This window comes from Equus caballus, chromosome 17, assembly GCF_041296265.1.
Source record: "Equus caballus isolate H_3958 breed thoroughbred chromosome 17, TB-T2T, whole genome shotgun sequence".
NCBI lineage: Eukaryota > Metazoa > Chordata > Mammalia > Perissodactyla > Equidae > Equus > Equus caballus.
In genome coordinates this window covers 38,833,462-38,854,423 of record NC_091700.1, presented here as the reverse complement: position 1 = coordinate 38,854,423, position 20,962 = coordinate 38,833,462, and the positions used below count along the sequence as shown (strand labels likewise).

Genomic DNA, 20,962 nt, shown 5'->3' with positions numbered 1-20,962 from the left:
GCGGACATGGCACCGCTTGGCAAGCCATGTTGCGGTAGGCATCCCACATATAAAGTAGAGGAAGATGGGTCCAGATGTGAGCTCAGGGCCAGTCTTCCTCAGCAAAAAGAGGAGGACTGGCAGTAGTTAGCTCAGGGCTAATCTTCCTCAAAAAAAAATAAATAAAATAAATAAAAAAATAAAAAGATCAAAAGCCATTGACCCAGAGCCCTAAACTGAGAGCCAGAGACCTATGCTCTGGGCCTGTGCTCTCTCACCTGGCTGCATACGTCTCCGCGACAGGTCACTTGGTTTCCTTTTGGTCTCAATCTTCCCCTTTGTAAAATGGAAAGGTAGGAAGAAGGACCAGATGATCCCTAAGGTCTTTCCAGCTCTGAAACCCCATGTCTTTATCAGCCTTTGCATGAGAGCAGACCTTCCTGTTGCCTTCTTAGTTTTGTTGTATTGGATAGCCTCTGCCCAGAGACCGCTGATTTAAGGAAATAATGTGCCTTGGAAACTTGAAGAGTACCTTATATAGGAAAGGAGAGTGAAAATGAGCCATGATTGGATTGTCCCCTTTTCTATAGGAGAGCCTTTATTATTTTGGAGAACGACGAACAGATAAAACCAGCAGCTCTAAATTTCAGGGAGTAGAAACTCCTTCCCAGGTAAGTTTCTTTTTAAAAAAAGGTGGGTTCTTTGGGGAATTTGGTTAAGATTGGTGCCTATTACTTAGTTTCATTTAGACTTTTCTCCTTTGGTGATCAGGTAGCAGCACTTGGGTGCCCCGTGACAGGCCTGGATCCTTCCCAGGTCCCGAGAGCCATGCCTATGGCATGCCTGTGCTTTGCAAGCACTGAGTTCTCCCCAGAGCATCCTGCTTTCCATTTTATATTGGTTATTGTTTACAGAATTCAGGAGTTGATTCCCCTCCCAAAGTAGGAAGGTCCAATTCTAAGGTTCCAGACCTCTGAAAATATCTAAAGTCATCAGCCTTTTATTTCCCTGCAGAAAGGAACTGAGTCTTTCACAAACCCCTACTGGGACAATTCAGCCCTTGCAGAACATCACAAGTGTGTATGTGCACACATGTGTGTGTGTGAGAGAGAGAGAGAGAAAGAGAGATGGGGAGGCTGTGTTTTTAAAGAGAGAGAAAAGAGGAAATTAACATTTTTCAAAAACCTATTATATACCAGACACTATTGTACTTTTACATATATTAGCTCATTTAATATTCAGACAACCCATGTGAAATATATGCTATTACCCTATTTTTTCCTTTTGAAAACATTTTATTGTGGACTTTTTCAAGTATAAGAAGTCAAGACAGGGCCGGCCTATGGCCAAGTGATTAAAGTTCCACACATTCTGTTTCTGCAGCCCAGGGTTTGCAGGTTCAGATCCCAGGTGCAGACCTACTCCATTCATCAGCCATGCTTTGGAGGCATCCCACATACAAAGTAGAGGGTGATTGGCACAGATGTTAGCTCAGGGACAATCTTCCTCAAGCAAAAAAAAAGAGCAAGATTGGCAATGGATGTTAGCTCAGGGTGAAACTTACTCACACACACACAAAAAGTCAAGACAATCATATAATAAATTCCTTACAGTCACCTCACCACTTCAACAATCATTTCATCATGTAGCCAACCATGTTTCATCCATTCTCTCCCCATTCTCCTCGCGCGCGTGCACACACACACACTCACTCACCATCCTTTCTCTATACCTGGATTATTTTGAAGGAAATCCCAGACATCAGATCATTTTATACAACAGATATTTTAGTGTGACATCTAACATAAAGACTCTTTAAAAAACCCTTAAAACCATTTATCATATCTAAGAATATTATACCTTAATAATATCTTAATAATTTCAAATGTCTACTCCATGTTTAAATTTCCACAATTATCTTTAAATCTTTTTTTAAATTTAGTTTGTTTCAATCAGGGTCTAAACAAGGGCCACACATTTCATTTGGTTTCTTTGTCTGTTAAGTCTCTTTTAGTTTATAGGTTTTCCATCTCTCTTCTTTATTCCTTGTACTTTGTTTATTGAAGGAACTTGGACATTTATCCTATAGAGTTTACAACATACTAGACTTTGTTGAACCACGCTAAGTGCTTTGTATTCATTATCTCCTTTAATACTCTCAATAACTCCATGAGAGGGCACCATTGTGATTCCCATTTTACAGATTAGAACATTGAAGTTCAGTGAAATTTTTTTGAACCAAGAACTCAAGTCTAGATCTGTCAGACTCTGAAACCCATTATTTCCCATCCTCTGCACAGCATCTCATCTGTTTTTGCCTTTTCTATATTGCCTCTCAAACCGAAGTGAGAGTTGGTTGGCAATTGTTAACTAGATGTGGATGCGGCTGTGAAAGAAAGTTTTCTTTGAATGAAGTGATGGGAGCTGAATAGATAACCTTGGCCTTGTTAGCTGGCTCTGGAAATTTAGTAACTGCTGGCTCTAGAAATTTAGTTTGGGGCAAAAGAACTCAACCTTATCCACTGATACTTTTCTGCCACACCCAAGAAAAAAAAAGATAGTAATAAGCTATAGGCTAAAAGTAATACTTGAACTTACTGAAGCCCAGCTCTAATCATGACATTTCCATGCTCAAAATCCATAATGGCTCCCCTCTGCCAAGGGCAACAAATATAAACATTTTAATCTGGCATCAAGATCTTATTTTTCCAACCATTTCTTCCATAATGTACATTCACATGTCCTACGCTCTAACACATTTGGACCATTTGCTGTTTCTCAGCCTGGTACCACTTTATACCCACATGCTGTTGCTCATGTGGACCCTTTTTCCTGGAGTCCTTTTCTCTTCCCAGCCTGATGTAGTCTCTTGCTTTTTCAGTTTTTATATCCCTTTGTGTTTCTTTTAGGGACTAAGTGACTTTATATTATTCTCTAGCTATTTGAAGTGGCGACTTCTCTGCCCCTTTTGCAGACAAGGCCCATGTCTTACCCATCTTCCCAACCTTGGCATCCCAAAGCACCTCTTATAGTATCTCCTTTGTTTGTAGTGAATGCTTACTAAATAGATGCTTGTCTTATTAACTTCTGTTACAAACCCTGTTGTTTTAGGCTGAAGGAGAAGGAAGAGTGAGAGTAAGAGCAGCTTTAGGGCCATGATGGGTTACATCCTTTAATGAAAGATCAAGAATCTAGTGGCAGAAGCCAAGGGGACGCTAGATGTAAATCCTTCAAGGACTCTCGCTGTACAGATTCCCTTCCCCATTTCTTCTGTAGTCATGCACAGTTTCTCTAACTTTGGTCCAGAACTGGCACTCCCTAGGCTACAACTGAATCTTTTCTGATTCACTGCGAGAGCAATACAAGGACCCGGCCCCAGGTTTCCGAGCTGTGTTGGCAAAGCCCCAGGACAGAGTTCCCTCCATGTGGGGAGGTAATTCTCAGATACCATCAAATTCTGACCCTGCATTGTGGGCCATTCTACAGACTACATTTCATCCACCTCTGAGTTAAGAAATTGCAAGAGCGCTTCCCTTGACTGGCCATTTCTAATGCAAAGTATGGCAGTTAATTTAACACTTCTCATTGGGTGCAGAAGAGTCCGCGAACTTTTAAGTCCAGTTGATTCAGTACCTGAACTCTTCAGCTTCTTGAAGAAAGATTCAAGGAGAGAGCCCTTGTGAGCAGCCTGCCACAGGAGAAGAACTAGACTAAAAAGGACAGGGCTTCCTTGAAAATAGAATTGGGGAAATGCAAAGTGAAGGAACGAGAGAAGAATATGTATCTATCACTGGCCTAGAGAAGTCTTCCTCTTGAGTTTTCACATCTGCAGTTCTCTCATGCCTAGGAGGCGACTCTCCACCAAACCACAAGCCTTCCTTTAACTCCGTCACAGTCAAGCTTCTACCCTTGGATCGACCTTTTTCACAGTTGCAGTTAGCTGCATCTCACTGTAATGTTGTTGAAACTGCTTTGTTGGTTCTGGTTGGTCAACCTCTCAATCATAGCAGCCTATAAGCAACACCTGGCTCCTTTCTTGTTCCTTCCCCACAGCACTTAGTTCAGTATCTTTTTTTAAGGTAGATATTCAGTCATGAGGCAACATATATAAAAATGCCTATAATGGCATGTATGTAGATTCATATAATGTCATCCAATAAATGTTTCCTTAATTAATTACTCTCCTTAACAAGTTCTATGTATAGAAAAAAAATCAGGAATGCTGACTTTAGACTTTTCATCTCCACTTAAACTGAGGCTTCTGTTGTTTTGCAGAATAGGTATGTTGGATACTTTGCAGCTGTGAAAAATATCTACAATATGAATCTTCCTCCAAGAAGGATACTTATGATAAAAAAAATTATTGTTCATTCAATTCATGGTAAGTGCTTTAGTATAATTGGAAAATTGGGCAGGAAGGCCAGTGTTCTTACTATTCGAGAGAGTTTCCCTTACGGTTATATAAAACAGACAATCCCAACTCACAGTTGTCTTTTTATGTATCCTCACATATGAACCCCTCCCCCTGGAATTTCCTATTGGCCTAACAGTGCTGTGGTCATATTAGCAACCCTTAGACATCTTCTCCGTTCCTCTCCCATCACCACTTTGGGGGGTCCATCCCCTTCCCTTTTCTCTTGTTCTTATTGCTGCTCTGGTCTCAGCCCAGGTGGATTTTTCAGGGTGGAACCTCTGATGCAGAAGAGAGGAAGGGCCTGTGAGCCCTGGAGACCACTTCTCTCTCATACCCACCTCTAGTTCAGGGATGGTCTTGGCAGCAGCATCTCTACCATTTTCTCACCTACTCCTTTCAGAGACCCTTTGTTTTCTCACCACCCTGGTCTCTCCTTTTGCCCTCCCTCCTTCACCTGTAGCCCCCTCACTCTCAGCAGCTCCATCAAGATGTCTTAAATGCCCAAACAGCAAATGAATTTTGTTGCCACAAATTCTTTTTACAAGTAACTACCGAATACCTGCTTTGGTCCAGCCCCATGCTAGTGTTTCTCTGCCCTTAAGGAGTCGCTGGGTGGTTAGCAGAGGGGCGGAATGAGTACGAAGATAAAGAGCTGACCACAGTGTTGGGAGCACACAGAGTCTGGGCCCCACCCAGCCTGGGGGTCAGGGAAAGCTTCTTGAGGGGACAGTGCTTAGATCTTCCCTACCTGAATCCACATGAGCCTGGAAAGGGTTGAGAGAAACCTGGGCTGTATCGGGTGTCTTTCAACACCCCAACTGTTACTGATTATTACCAGGAGTAAAAATCCTTATAAGCTTCAAAAGAATTGATGTTTGCCTGCTTCAAGAATGATGGAGAGAGACTGGGATCCACCACCGCCCAGGGAGGCAGGAAAATTGGTCAGATCGTCCATCTCTGGGACTTGAGAAAGAAAAGAAAGGAAGGAAGGGAGAGGAACTGGCCTCAAGTCCCATGTCTCTATTTCTCCATCACTCACCTCTCTTTCCTGCACAGCTCACCTCCAGGAGGTGGGAAGGCAGGGATGTCTCAGCAGAAAGGGGATAGGGCCTCACTCTCACTGCCAGAGGTGCAGCAGGGGGTGAGGCTTCTGATCCCTAAAGCAACAGCCAGATTGTAGACCATGAGGAGGTGCTGAGTGCTGGACCTCTCATGGGTGGAATGGTGCCAGAGCATTGGTATCCACCCAGACAGCCTAGTGTTTTCAGCCTTCTGAAGAGTCACACAAAGTAAGATCTAGATATTTATTTTTTTAACATTTCATCCAATCATTTACAAATAAAAGAATCTTTAAATAAATATATATAAACTACATAGTTGAAAAGATAGATTACAGTTGTTAAAATATAAAATGCTTTTTTCAAATTATTTACATACCTCCTCCATGCACACACACCCACCCATATCACCATCACCAAGAGGTGGTGGTGAGGAATTTTGGTGGATTACCACAAACAGATTATGTAGGTTTCTGGCTTCTGAAACTAACTTCAACCTAGTAGCATTGTTTCTGTGGGAAATTTTGGTCTAGATTTTCAAGCAAGCATCATGCAGGCAAAGCCTAGAAACACAGCCTGTTCTAGCAGGAGGCTGCCCAGTAGAGGTCAGAAGCGCTTTGCTCCCCTTCCTTCCCACACTCAGTGGGGCCCTGCACACTAGACTGCAAGGCTGCTTTATTCCACAGAGTGAGAGGCAACACAGTTGGCTGTTGGAGCAGTTTCTTCCTCTAAGAAATTTAAACCCAACTATAGACCAACTGGATGGTGTGAGAGCCTGTATGGTACCTGAGTGCACACTCTGCCTCAGTTTCCTCTTTGTTAACAATGGGAATAACAGTATCTATACAAACTTCTGTGAGTATTAAACTATTCAAAACAGGCAAACACGCATTTAGTCTAATGGAGTTTTTTTTAAAGATCGGCACCTGAGCTGTTGCCAATCTTTTTTTTTTTTTTCTGCTTTATCTTCCCCAATCCCCCCGGTAGACAGCTATATATCTTCGTTGCACATCCTTCTAGTTGTGGCATGTGGGACGCCGCCTCAACGTGGCCTGACGAGCAGTGCCATGTCCACACCCAGGATCTGAACCAGCAAAACCCTGGGCTGCGGCAGCGGAGCGCGCGGACTGAACTGCCCAGCCACGGGGCGGCCTCCTAGTTTAATGGAGTTTTAATGCATTTCTCTAATATGAACAATGAGAATAAGATTAGTTTCTCAAAATCCTAAGCTTAGAAATGTTTTTAATAAGTTCTAGAATTTCATATGTTGTTCCAGTCTGATATTGTATCCTAAGACTGTGACCTCTCTCTTAATATTTTGAATTTTATTTAAACTCTGTGGAGACATTTAGTAAAACCATAAGGTGCAGATGTGGTGAACAGAGGAACTAACCCAAATTTTTAAGTACTGCAGGTGAAAAATGGAGAATTTCATGCATTTGGTTTCCTAATCTCGGACTAACATAAAATAGAGGATTTTAAAAGTCCAATTTGAGATTCCTCATGAAGACTTCCAGATAGAAAGTTGTGACCTTAGCAGCTGTTCAGTACAATGTGGGTCTAGGCTTGTGGGGCCTACTTAAGAAGGCCTCTGAGGGAAGTTAAAATTCTTGCTGCACCATGTAAATCATCAGGCCAAACCTAATGACACCAGCCTTCTTTTGGAATAATAATCTTCCTTTCAGATTGTTTTGATCACAACAGAAAGGGGATGGGAGACTGTCAGGAAAAAGTGTGGAAGACTTTGAAACAGGCAGTATCTTGTCTAGGGTGCCCTTCCGTGGTTCCCTCCACCTCTCATGGTCTTTAAGCTATTCTACAACTCTGTAAGTTGTAGAAAACTGATAATAATGCAAATAAGTTTTGTACATAGAAATGCAAATTAGTTGTGTTCAGTGAAAAGTGATTGATTGTTGACAGTTTTATATCTGTAAATTCATCATTCCTTATTTGCCTATAAATGTGCAGTACTTTGAACCAGCTGTAACATTTTACTGGTTCCTTATTAATTAAGGAGTTAAATAAAATTTTTAATGTGTGTTAAAAAAATGCAAGGTACAGGACAGTACTATGGTATGCAACAATTTCTGTAAGACAAAAGGGGGCAGTAATGTGTATTCATATTTGTGTGTGTGTACACATATAAAATTCTCTGGGAGAATATATATTCATATTTGATTATGTATGCATGAAAAGCAAGAAACTAATAGTAGTGATTATCTATTTGGGGCTGGAGAACTAAACGGGAAGATGGGTGAGACAGAGACTTTTCACTTCATCTGTTTTACCTTTTATTTTTAAGTCATGTAAGTATACTTCAATTATTTAAAAAATTTTAAACGTGTGAGAATTAATTTAAGCTTATAAATCAATGCCCTTTTCTTGTCATGTGATAAGCATTTGACTTAGTTTAGTTCTACATTTTACTGATCTCTGGTAGACATCAGTAGGAAGAAGATTTGCAACTGGAATAGGACAGAGGGAGCTGAGGCAAAGAAACCATGATTCCTAATGACAAATCAATAATACAGTATTTGGGGCTGGCCCCGTGGCCGAGTGGTTAACTTCGCATGCTCCGCTGCAAGGCGGCCCAGGGTTTCGTTGGTCTGAATCCTGTGCATGCACATGGCACTGCTCATCAAACCACGCTGAGGCGGCGTCCCACATGCCACAACTAGAAGGACCCACAACAAAGAATATACAACTATGTACCGGGGGGCTTTGGGGAGAAAAAGGAAAAAAATAAAATCTTAAAAAAAAAAAAAGGCTATAAAAAAACATGAAAAAAATAATACGGTATTAGAGAAAGCAACACAAACATAATATAAGATGAACAATCAAGAATGATTAGTATATGGGGGGCCTGGTGGCGCAGCAGTTAAGTGCACATGTTCCGCTTCTTAGCGGCCCAGGGTTCGCCGGTTCGGATCCTGGGTGCGGACATGGCACCGCTTGGCACGCCATGCTGTGGTAGGCGTCCCACATATAAAGCAGAGGAAGATGGGCATGCATGTTAGCTCAGGACCAGCGTTCCTCAGCAAAAAGGAGGAGGACTGGCAGTAGTTAGCTCAGGGCTAATCTTCCTTGGAAAAAAAAAAAAGAATGATTAGTATATGACTTTATTTGAATATTTGTTTTAGTTTTGTACCTTTAGTTCCATGCATATTTAAGTGAAATATGCAGGGTTGAAAGGAAAACAATAAAAATTAATTGGAGGCTTGAGAAACCAGCCCTTTGAGGAAATGCTAAGGGAAGTGGGCCATTGGAATTGAAAAAGGAGCAAGAAACCATCTGTCTGTAAATACATCCTGAGCACCGTAGAAATGTTTGGACCCAGCTATTCGATATTTTCAGAGACTGCGCTAGGAACTGGACTTAAATTTGTTAAGAAACATCATGATTAGAAGTCTGAAGAAAGAAACACATTAACAAGGAAGGTTGCAAGTCACCTTTTCTATTTTTTTTTCTTAGAAAGATGAAAAGATGAGATTCTAAGTCTTAGAAGCTGACCTATATGACTTTTTATTTTTCTCCAGCCTTATAACGTCTGCTTTAGGAGACAGATTTGGGCTTAAAGCCTTGTCCTTCAAAGACAAAATCTATGCATGTCCCAAATGTTTCTATATTGACACGTTGTTAGCTGGGATAATCTTTTCTCGTTTTAATCCATAATTTTAATTGGGGAGACATTTTGATCTTTGCTCTAACCAGCCTAACTTTTTAATTTCATTCAGGTGTTGGAAACGGAAATGGACGTGATCTGAAAGTACAAATAATAATGCGCAAAAGGATTGTCTTTGTCTGTTCTGCTTCCAAGAACTGTAGGGTAAGAGAAAGCACGTGAACTGAAAATTCTGGTATTTGTCTCAATCTCAATGTCAAATCAGCATCTTGACCTCCCCAGACCAGTGCTCACCACAAAGAGAGGCCAAGTTGCTTTCTGGTTACCATCCGACTGAGTGTCCCTAGTCAGAGCTAAATTAAACTCACTGTTCAAACTAGTTTTTTCAGGGCATTTTCCAGAATATATTTTCAGTTCAGAGTGTTGCATTGTCTTTCATTTTTCCATAAATGTCAAGCAGTTTCCCAGGAATCTACCAGAGTATTTTTTCTTTTTAAAGGAATCCTTTTGTTTTTGTTTTTTTTTTTAAGATTCGCACCTGAGTTAATATCTGTTGCCAATCTTATTTGATTTTTCTTCTTCTTCTCCCCAAAGGCCTCTCCCCCACCCCCTGCCAGTACGTAGGTGTATATTCTAGTTGTAGATCCTTCTGGTTGTGCTTTGTGGGATGCTGCCTCATGGTCCTTTTATTGGATGGCACTGATTGTGAAATTTTAGTGTGCATGAAAATCACCTAGGAGCTTGTAAGATGCAGATTCCTAGGTTGCACCCCAAAAGTATAATTCAGGAAATTTGGAATGGGGCCCAGGAATCTCTAGACTTAGTGATGTCCCAAGTCATTCTAACTCAGATGTCCCATGGAACTGCTCTGTGAGAAACAATGCAAGAGGAATCTCTTTACCCAAAGCAATGGGAGCTGGTAGTCAATGTTTTCTTACATGTTGGAGAAATGCCTAAGACTATGGACCTTTTCTGAAGCAATAAGCAAGCTTCCTTAATGGGTCTAAGAAAAATTAACTTTTAAAATTCTCTCTCAGGCTTTTGTCTCTAGTTCTACTATTACCTCTCCAACAGCACTCCTTTCCCTTCTTTTTGTGCCCCACTCCCAACTGAGGGCACTCACCGAGGCCTGATCCTTGGCTTTCTGCTCTTCTCTCCACACATACTCTATTATTGGTTCTGTTCATCCATCCCCCTGGCTTAAACTATAATTTTTTTCTTTCATTCACTCAATATATTTATGAGCACCCACTGTGTGATAGATACTGGAGCTACAACATGGACAGTCTCTGCCCTAACAATTCAAACACATTTGTCGATCCGTAGTTATCAAATGAGCTTTTCCTCTGCTTCTGCAAATGACACCAGCATTCTCTCGCTCAGGCCTTCAAATTTGGTATTATCTTTGGTTCTCTCTTTGCCTTGGCCCCCTATATTCAGTTAGTCACCAATTCCCGCTGATTATACCTTTGAAATCTCTCTTCACTCTCTCCCTTCCTTTCTGTTCCCATTGCTACCACCTAGTCTAGGACCTCATTTGCTCACGCCTAGATTTCTACAATCATCTCCTTACCTTTTCTTTCTCCTTATAATGCAGTATATAGGATCCTGCAATATGCATCCTGAAATACTGCTCTCATTGTGAAAAGCTTATAGGTAGAGCAGAAGACAAACTGAGTGCCCATGGTCAAAGCCAGTTACTATATTTGGCTCAGTATTCTTATCTGTAAAATAAAGATTACATCTCAAGTGTTGTGAGGATTAAATTACATAATATAGTTGAAGTTGCTTTGTGAGCTATTAATCACTAAATAAATGTTATATGTGATAATTATCAGGCCACTTTGTCACAAAGGAAATGCCCCACCATATTCTTCAACAACTTCCTTCTTATTTCCCTGGCTCTTCAACTCTCAAGATACAGCCCTATCATACCTGAGCTTATTTCCATCATAACTTGACCTGCAGTCTCCACTCCAAGTAGACTGGGTCCCCTTTGGCCTTTGGAACACAATAATGTCTGATTCATGTTTTTGTTGGTCTTTCCTCCCCCTTCCCCTTTCTGGCCCCATCCCCCACCCCCAGCTGCCTCCTGCCTGAACTGGATTATCTTTTCAATGCTCTTCTTCATTTATACAAGTCCTTCCATGCCCAACTCAATTTCTACCGCCTTAGTGAAGCTTTCTCATTCTATACCTCTGGTTAACCTCCCCTGAAGCACACAACAGCACACTCAGTCTTCATCATACAACTTGACACGTCATTATATGCCATGCTACTATTGTTCCTTATGTGTATAGCTCCCTGAAGCGTCAACTGAGTCTGCACCTTCTTCTGTATTTTTCACAAGGTCTAGTATAGACCTTTCTCACTGTGGTGCCACTATTATACAAGGATGAAGCAATAACAGAAATATTCAGTATAGCTTCAAAGTTGCTCATTCCAGAAACTTGACATATCTTTGGCCACTCCATCCAGCAGTCTGCTAGGAACAAGGCCTATGATCCCATCAGCAATCACAACATTTTGGATAGAACGTGACCAATTATGCATTGCTTTTTGAATGTGAATATCAACTTTAAAATTGAGCTTCTTAGCATGTTCCTAATATATGAAAATTGAGTGACACACATTCAACAGTAAAGTTTACTTGGTAAACCTCTAATAGAAAATTGAATACTTGCTTTTCAACAGTGCCCCACCATAACCCTCAGATATGTTGGCCTTTCAAAAATGTAAACAACAGTATTGCAACTTTATAGAAATAATGATTAACGTGTAGATATACATGTGATTGGGCTATGAGACCAAGAGTACTCAATAAATATAGCAAGCCTCAATAAGTGAACGTGAACTTCACTGTTCTACTCATTATCTCATTATTAGCTAGGTGTATAGTTCTGAACTCCATGTATTCATTCACAGATACATCATGATGTGGAAACAGATAGAGTGATAATCACTCCAGTTAATTGTCCACCTCTGTATGATGACGTGAAAGTGCAATTTTTCTCTTCCTCCGTGAGTAATCAAGAAACAACCTATGCCATTATTCTTGTCTGGTCTTTGATTCTGGTTTGGGATTTCCTTTGCTACAATTCCCAACAAGGGAGATGATAGGAGATGTCAATCCCTAGCCAGGGAGAGGGAGAAAAGAAAAGCAACAAGTCAGATCTATAATTTTTTTTAAAAGAAAAGCATATGTAATTTTAAAATTCTCTTGCTCATTTGTTTTTTCTAAATTCTATACAATTTGCATGGATTAACTTTCAAATAAGAAAAAAATACAAAAACCAAGATGTTAAAACAACAAAGGTATGTTTTACTCTATAGCAGTGATCACATTTTTGTTTTGTATCTTTAAAATACATCGCTCCCCAAGGGGATGCACTATAATTAGTGTTCGGGTGGTGAACATGATGTAATGTATACAGAATTTGAAATATGATGTACATCCAAAAAAAATAAAAATTAAAAAAATTAAAAAATAACACTAGCTTCTGCCAAACTAAAAAAAAAAAAAAAAATTCATCACTCCCCATAATTTACAAAATACTTTAAAGTGAGGGAGATTTTATTTTCCTCTGAATTGATTTACAATACATTGTAAATGGTAGTTTTAATCTAATATTTACTTTATGAAAAACTGAACGTCTGCCATTGTCATTACTCTGAATATCATGTATATAGTTTATATTGATAGTCATAAAATGTGTGAGTAGGGCCAGCCTGGTGGTGCAGCAGTTAAGTTCGCACGTTCTGCTTCGGCGGCCCGGTGTTCACCGTCGGATTCCGGGTGCGGACATGGCACCGCTCAGCAAGCCCTGCTGTGGCAGCCGTCCCACATATAAAGTAGAGGAAGATGGGCACGGATGTTAGCTCAGGGCCAGTTCCTCAGCAAAAAGAGGAGGATTGGCAGTAGATGTTAGCTCAGAGCTAATCTTCCTAAAAAAAAATGTGTATTATTCTGTATATAACAAATTTCTAAGCCTCAGTAGTTTCACCTTCCTATTAAATCACCAAAGAGAACTGCCAATAAGTAAATATGCTGATCAATTTAAAACTTATTTCCTGTGCCTTCCTTCAGCTGCTGCTTGCTCCCTGTTGGGAGAGAATCTGTTAAGTACTGAAATGGTAAATATGTTGAAGCAAGTCACCTGGATTGCTCCCACAGTGGATGGTTACCCCTTGAATAATGGACCAGTTTGAATTCTCTATCAGTGGTCTCTACACCAAGCAGAAGCACTGGTGTAACGGCATTGACCCAGGGGACATTAGTAATACCTGGCCTTTGTGATTTTCCAGGGCCATGAGATGAAAGCACTTTCAAAAAATTTAGGTATTTTTATCATCATCAATAATGACGGTTAATTATCCAATGCAGCTGCTCCTTGTAGAAATGGACAATATATTTGGGCATAAATAATCATAGATCCTTAGTAGATTCTGTTTAGCACTATCTAAACCAGATTAAAAGACCACTGTCTACATTTATAAATACCTATCACGGAAAAAATAGATTTCCTTGAAATTTTTGGTAGAAACAGCAAAAGAACAGCAGTCTCGGGCCGGCCCAGTGGCGCAGCAGTTAAGTTCGTACGTTCCGCTTGGACGGCCCAGGGTTCACCGGTTTGGATCCCGGGTGCGGACATGGCACCGCTTGACAAGCCATGCTGTGGTAGGGGTCCTGCATATAAAGTAGAGGAAGATGGGCACAGATGTTAGCTCAGGGCCAGTCTTCCTCAGCAAAAAGAGGAGGATTGGTGGCGGATGTTAGCTCAGGGCTGATCTTCCTCAAAAAAAAAAAAAAAGAGCCGTCTCTTAAAGCCTTCTCCTTTGCGTGTTAAGTGTAATGTTAAAGACTGTAAGTGCTGCATATTTAATGGCTACAATTGTCTGATAAACATGAATAAAGGAAGGAATTTTAATCACTTTGGAATGATTAGTTCTTGGTATCAATTTTACTATGAAAAATAACCTTTTATTTTTAAACCATGTCTTTTTAGAATATTCCTAAGTACTATGACAAATGCCCGTTTTTCTTCTGGTTTCATACATCATTCATGAAAAACAGGTATGGCTATGATATAATCCAGTAGAAATGGCTTCATCTTCAATGTATGTGTAAGGTGAAATGGCAAGTCTTTTGCTGATTACCATAAGCTCAATTTATAGAAACCAAAAAGTCCTCTAGTCACCACTCTTCATTGCCTTACTCATCTTAATCTGAGTATTTAAAAAATATGGTTATTCTTGAGACCCCCTGTTGCATCATCCTCAAGGTCTATACCATAGGACTGCATTATAAGTTAAAATGTATTCTAATCAGATCTCGGGTGTGGTGGTAAATCCCTCCCATGGAAGTTTAATATGAGTCTGCTCAGTACCTCGAATATGGCAGGTCCTCAGTATGTGTTGATTTACTGATGACCGGCCACCACCAAATTCTCTTCCAAAAGAAGGCATCATCTAGCAAGGCTTCAGCTAGTTTTAAAAGCTGATTGACTCATTTATATCAATGGCAGAAGTTATAAGACACAATAAGTACCATAAAGACAGCTAAAAAAAATCATTAATAGTCTCCCATTTAAAATGATTTTCTAATAACTAAATTGGGAAAGCTTTTTTAAAAATTAATTGATTTGAAGATTATTATTCCAAAGAATCTTCTACCATATCTGGAAACTCATTCCTGAGTCTATAAGTTCTTCACTTTAAGGAGTATGTTTTGTGGTGCTGAAAATTTCAGATCATTGGTAGGTATCAGCATACCATGAAATACAAAAGGAAAGTAATATTGAAAACCTTGTGCAGGCGAGTTTTGAAGAAGTGGTTGTGACTGTACGTGGCATGAATTGATAGTTCTCACTACATGCAAGCCTAGCCTTTCCTTCAACCCTGAACTACATCTAATCACACAAGTCCAGTGAGGCAACACTGAACTGAACATCCAGCCTACACACTTACAATGACACACATTTAACGGGTTCTGATAGACTGAACTTTGGATTTAATGGAAAATTTCTAGCAATTTTTTCCCTAGATGTTTGCAAACAATAAACTTTGATTCCTAACAGGAACAAAGTCCCTCATATAGACATCTGGGCAGAACGTCACTTGATGCTACTCCTGAAAAGTGGTTCTTGCTAAGAACAGTTTTTTCCTTTAAAACACCATAATCATATAGGAGAGGCAACAAATTAGATGACTTTTCTCCTCACTTATGTGTTTCTAAAGATTTAACATTTAAATTTCCATACTACCTAGTAAAGCTGTTTTTATTAGTTACAAGATTCTTAATCAGCTGAAAATGCCAGCTTCATCATTTAAAAGACACTCAGTATTTTATTACTCTGTTTTAATACACATCGAGTCTCTCTGGCTGATTTGTCCCATATAGAAACATATTTTATTAAACCCAGATGTCATTAACTCCATTACAGGCAATGTTAAAAGAATCGACGACATGTTGTTACTGCTGTGTTACTGAGGATTAAGATACTTTGCGTCTCCCTAGAGAAGGTGGGAGGACGGGCTCTGAGAAGGGGCTGAGCCTAACCGTGGCCAGGTCTCGTCTAAAGCTCTAACAAGCGGGCCCGGCTGCATGGCTTTCCTCTTAGCCCAAAATTAAACGTAATGATTTTTTTTCTATTCTAGGCTTTATCTTTCAAGAAGCGAACTGGATAATCCCCATAAACAGAAGACATGGAAAATTTATGGTCCAAAGTTTGCAGTCGAGATATATTTTAAAGCCAGAACTAACGTCTGACTGAGCACAGTGTCCTTTCCAGGATAGAATCACGTCTTTTCAATCCCTACTGCACGTTGACATCTTAAAAACCTGTCTCTTTGACAGTATACTTTTATTTACATATATGTACATGTGTTAAGAAATCTATTAAAAATATAAAAGGTAAAATGTCAGTGGCAGTTTTTTTTTCTTCTTTGAAGGAATATACTTCACACATAGTTTTCATCTGTATTGAGATAAATTTGGAACACAGTACACAGGAACACTCGCCAGCCCTGGGGGTTAGTGGTTAAGATTCAGCGTGCTCACCACTGTGGCCTGGGTTCTTTTCCTGGTCAGGGAACCACACCACCCCATCTGTCGGTTGTCATACTGTGGCAGCTGCATGTTGCTGTGATGCTGAAAGCTGTGCCACCAGTTTTTCAAATACCAGCAGGGTCACCCATGGAGGACAGGTTTCAGCAGAGACTCCAGACTAAGACAGACTAGAAAGAAGGGCCTGGCCACCCACTTCCAAAAAAATTGGCCATGAAAGCCCTGTGAAGAGCAGCGGAGAATTGTCTGATAGAGCGCTGGAAGGCGAGAGGATGGTACAAAAAGACCGGGCAGGGTTCTGCTCTGCTGTCCACAGGGTGCTGGGAGTCGGAATTGACTCAACAGCACTAACAGGAACATTAAAAGTTACCACTTTTAAGAACTTTGAAATAAAACTTTCATATCAAAATAATCGAGATATTTTAAAAATGCGATTCTCCCCAATACTGTGGGTTTATTTCATTTACTTATATATTTTTGAACAAGTATGTATTCCCTGCTTTCACATTTGTAATTTCAGGTTTATTAGAAAGGCAATCCCTATTTTCTTCCTCCACTTGATTTACAAACTGTCTGTTAGCAAACATCACATTGGCAGCAAAGACTCTTTCAAACCCCAAGAACCATTCCACAAGCAGTCCCCCACCCCCAACACACACTACTCTCTTGCCCCAAGCACCGCACGGAGTGACGAGCTTCCTTTAATTCTACAGGCACAGACATCGGGGAGGCTAACAGAATCTTGGTAAACATGAAGGATAAAGAATCTCAGTAACTTTTGCTTTTGTGTAACATCATAAGTGAAGCCGAAGGAAATATTTGCCTGGAGAAATCTAGATTATTTTACAACCCACCCCTACTCACAACCGACTTCATTCGGGTGATGTGGAACTGCGAGGCAAGGTCACCTTTCTGTCATAAACACACGCTAGCCCTGTGTCCACCGGAAATCATATTCTCATTGGTACTGGGTGCTATTTTATTCTAAGTACCTTCACTGCAACTTTATCTCAGGGCCATAATTGTCCTTGAAAACAGTTCTATTTTGGCTTTATTTAAATTATCCTTGAGTGATTTTCCTTTTATTGGCAAGGCTCTCAACAGTCTAGACCAAGTTGAATTTATCAAGAAGTGAGAGGTAGCAACTGATAAGAACCGGTGCCTCTGCTAAAACAGTGTACTCATTCCTGAAAACCTTGTGCTTGGCAAAAAGCACACTAAAAAAAAAAAAAAGAAGTTCGTGGGGAAAAAATAGGGTTTGGGACAGACCACTCCAACTAAGCAACTTCGTAACCGGCATGCTAACCACTCACCACCCAGGTTGGCAGCTCAGACTATCTGGCAGTTGCCACCGTAGGTATCTTTTTTAATGGGGACCTAGAGCCGTACTTTAGAGAAGGGCTGGTGGTGGCAGAGCGGCACAGATGGGAGTAGAGCTCTGAGCCGCTGGGCATCATGGTGGCACAGAAAGCCGTGCAATCCTGGCAGGCTGCCTGGTTATGGTGCTCTTTTTTCCCCTCAAAATAGCCCACAAAGGGTCCCAGCTACAGGTGCAGCAGCCTAGCTGAAGGCTGTCTGCTTTTCTGACAGAAGTTGTCATTTTACTCCCCTAATCGGGCTCCCCTTGGAGGAAGAGGTCTTGGAGGAACATGCTTTCAAGTTGCTTCCACGTTATGACTACTTTATTCCCTGTATTTGTGTGACAGAAACGTGTTGTGGCAGAATACGTTGTACGGTTTCCTTTAAAATTCCTGGAGCAACAACCCACGGAGGGCAGAGGCGGCGGCAGGCTTAGGGGAATGGGGAAAAACTGCGATCTCACTCTTCAACCGAGCCAGTCACCTTTCTCAATACTGCCAACAACAAGGGAAGGAAACCGCAGTTTTTAAGAACCTGGCTTTTAGAAATAAAGGGGACTACAGTTGGGGTTTCTCTCCCCTAATCCTCCAAAATGCATCAAGATTTCTGGCAATTCTGAGTCACCACACTCCCCTGCTTTTGCTCACCTAACAAGAACTGGTTTAGGGCCTCTTGGGTATTCCTTTCTTCAAACCCAGTGTGAAGCGTTCTTTGACCAATGCAAGAAACTTCCATCATAATACATCAGAATAATACTGGTTTTCTTAAACAGAATTTACTAATCTGAAATAGAATTATCCAAAACTTAATAGCAAGAAGTTTAACTATTTTAAAAGATAGAATGGCATCCTGCCAAATCAGTCCCGTCCCATCCACAGCCTGGTGCAGGGGGAGTGATTCCAGAGAGCCAAGTTTCATACCGCCAGTGTATATAAAAAGTGTGTATTTTGGTCCATTTACCTACAGTGAAATAATTTTACATCAGGAATCTTGCTGACAAAAACCAATGCTTGTTGCAAGAAAACCACCACCTCGGAATATTACTAAATACGCCTCAAACATCACTGTCACTTAGTTCTTTGCATGGATATAAAGTACTTAAACAAAACAACTCATCACATGCTCAAATATTAGGTAAATAATTTAATGATGATAGAACAATAGAATTTCTTTAAACACAATATTTCAAGTTACTATATTTTTGTCTGGAGTACAAATCTGAAATGGTACAAATTGTACCCAAATACTGAACCATGAATTAAGCAAACAGAATGAAAAAAAAATTCTCCTGACTTTGGTTTCCATTCCTTACTCCCACTCACTCTTCCTTGCCTCAGACGGCTTCTACTGAAGACACTTAGTTCAATCCTTAAAGGACAACATGAGAGGGTCAGCTGCCGACAGGGCTAACCCCCAGATGACCCACAGGCGCCGGGCAGGGGGACCACAGACTCTGAAGCACTTCACTTCCTGCTGGAAGCCAGTCCCATTTTCTACTTCGCTTCAAGCCAAGACTGCTGAGATGAGGCTCCCCTCAGTAGCTACTGACCATTTAAGTATGGAGAGAAAAGCAAGGTAGAAAAATTATTTACATTCTGCCAACAGGGACAGACACACCTGGTATGGACTACTATTAACATTGTCAGGCTGCCTGCTTTCAGTCTCACAGGCTGCTTAAGAACACTTTTTACTGCGAGAGCCCTTGCTGGTCTTGGAGTGGCACGGAATGAGGCGGCTTGCTTTAGTGGTGACGAGGAGGACTCTCTTACACCAGGTGGCCAAGGAGCAGCTGCCCATCCCCAAGTCTGGGGATCGGATGAACTGGGGTTTTTGTTGTGGTTAGTACACATACATGGCAGAGTTTAACAAAACTACTTTTCCTGTTTCCTTGCTTTATAAAGTCACACCCCCACATGATCATCATTAAAATTCACTGACTGCCAGTACCAAATGTGAAAGGCTCCGAAACTGTAAAAGCAAGGCAAGCAGTATGGATCCTGAGACATGTTAGAATGGGTCAGCCCAGACATTACTCACAGTGGAGTGCAAACACTACACTTTGTCTAGTTCTGTCCGAGATGGGAGGACTCCACCCATGAGCCCCATCACTCAGTCACCAGACAGGGAACGAGGGCTTCTCTTGGCTTTGGCGCTCTGCTCCCTGGATGGGTTTCCAATTGGTGCAGGTAATGAGTGAGAGGCTCAAAGTAGATCAACAGCCCATAGATGGTCCAACACAATACTCTGGAATCCCACCCAGACCAGGAGCAAGACAGGAGCTAAGGGCTGTTGTCAGCCACAAGCTGACTTCACAAAGCACAGCAGCAAAGCCCCCTCCCTTCAGCCCCTTCCTCAACCTAAAGCCCAGCAGACAGGAAGCTCTTTGGGAGAGGGAAGGGAAGTTGGCACAGGGGAGGGCGTGCTGTTGCCCGAAGGCCTGATGCTCTAGGCCAAACCCAACAAGACGTCAGAGTGTAGAATATAATTCCACCTAGAAAATGAATGGCACTATTTTAACAGTAGAGCATCCTGGGAAAATCCAGGATGCCTACTCTGAAACAAATCAAGAACATGGAAGCCACACCAGTATGCAGGTATGGTCTCCTCTTTAAAACACAGATGGATATTTTAGTTTTCAAGCACCACAGGAAAACTTTTTAAAAACTTTAACCACTTAGTATAGTATAGGTGCTAAGCAGATTTTAAAAGAGACCCTACATATAGGATGGCTTAAGCCATCACTTATAACCATCTTTATGAAACGTGGTTAACGCCTCTAGGTTTTCCTGGTGAGATTTGAGATCAAACATGGAACAAAGTGTGCTTCACTCACAACACATAACCATCCAGACTGCATGTACACAGACAGGGCTACGCAAAAGCCCTGATGTAACTATATTTAGCCTTTCAGATTCGCTACAGACGGCCAGCAGCTCGCCCTGAAAGTCCCACCAAGGACAAGAGCAGTAACTTTTCTATTTCAATACAATTATGAGCAGAAATTACATGATGTAAAATAGAGGTCCTTCCATAAAGCTGAAGATTTAAAGCAGAAGAAGAGAAGACAAAAACAAATTTCCCACAAAATCAAAATAATTCACATTGGTCTTGTACTCCATGAAGCCCTGAGAGGAACTGCAGCCCTCAAATGCCTATTTGGATCTCGGTTCGCCAGAACACGTCAGTAAGCTTCAAACTGGCTCATCAGCAACTTTCTGCTGTATTCATAGGCCAAGAATAGTGCCCCGTTGGCAGGGAACGCTCGGATCATAGTAGGTTTCAGTCCAGAATACAAGGCCATTATTCCTAGAAGATAAAAGGTGATGGAAGACTGAGACTCCCCTCCTTGGAGCCACCCCACAAAGCTGCAAAGCATAGATATTTTTACACTTAGAAATCCAGCCAATAGCACTAAAAACCAACAAGTGATGGAAAGACTTATTTCCGGGTTTCCCTGGACTGAC

The 20,962-nt window shown here is 41.1% G+C and overlaps 2 protein-coding genes and 1 pseudogene across 7 annotated transcripts in view; 2 read left to right on the top strand and 1 right to left on the bottom strand.

The window, feature by feature from the left end:
• The window catches only part of LOC138918368 (phosphatidylinositol 3,4,5-trisphosphate 3-phosphatase TPTE2-like), a 156,949-nt pseudogene extending 140,957 nt beyond the window's left edge, over positions 1 to 15,992 (top strand).
• LOC138918369 (phosphatidylinositol 3,4,5-trisphosphate 3-phosphatase TPTE2-like) overlaps positions 1 to 20,962 on the top strand; it is a 444,167-nt gene that overhangs the window by 178,673 nt on the left and 244,532 nt on the right. The window lies entirely within an intron of this gene.
• Positions 1 to 20,962, bottom strand: part of LOC138918376 (mitochondrial ornithine transporter 1-like) — a 153,476-nt gene that overhangs the window by 127,480 nt on the left and 5,034 nt on the right. Inside the window, exon 4 of one of the 6 annotated variants that reach the window (XM_070239631.1) lies at positions 13,395 to 13,760. The exons of 4 other annotated variants lie outside the window; for them this stretch is intronic. In XM_070239631.1, coding sequence (XP_070095732.1) covers positions 13,534 to 13,760 — 227 coding nt within the window. In that variant the 3' untranslated portion in view covers positions 13,395 to 13,533. Of the gene's footprint in view, positions 1 to 13,394; positions 13,761 to 20,581; positions 20,805 to 20,962 lie in introns of those variants that run through there. One more of the 6 variants, XM_070239632.1, reaches the window with a different exon arrangement.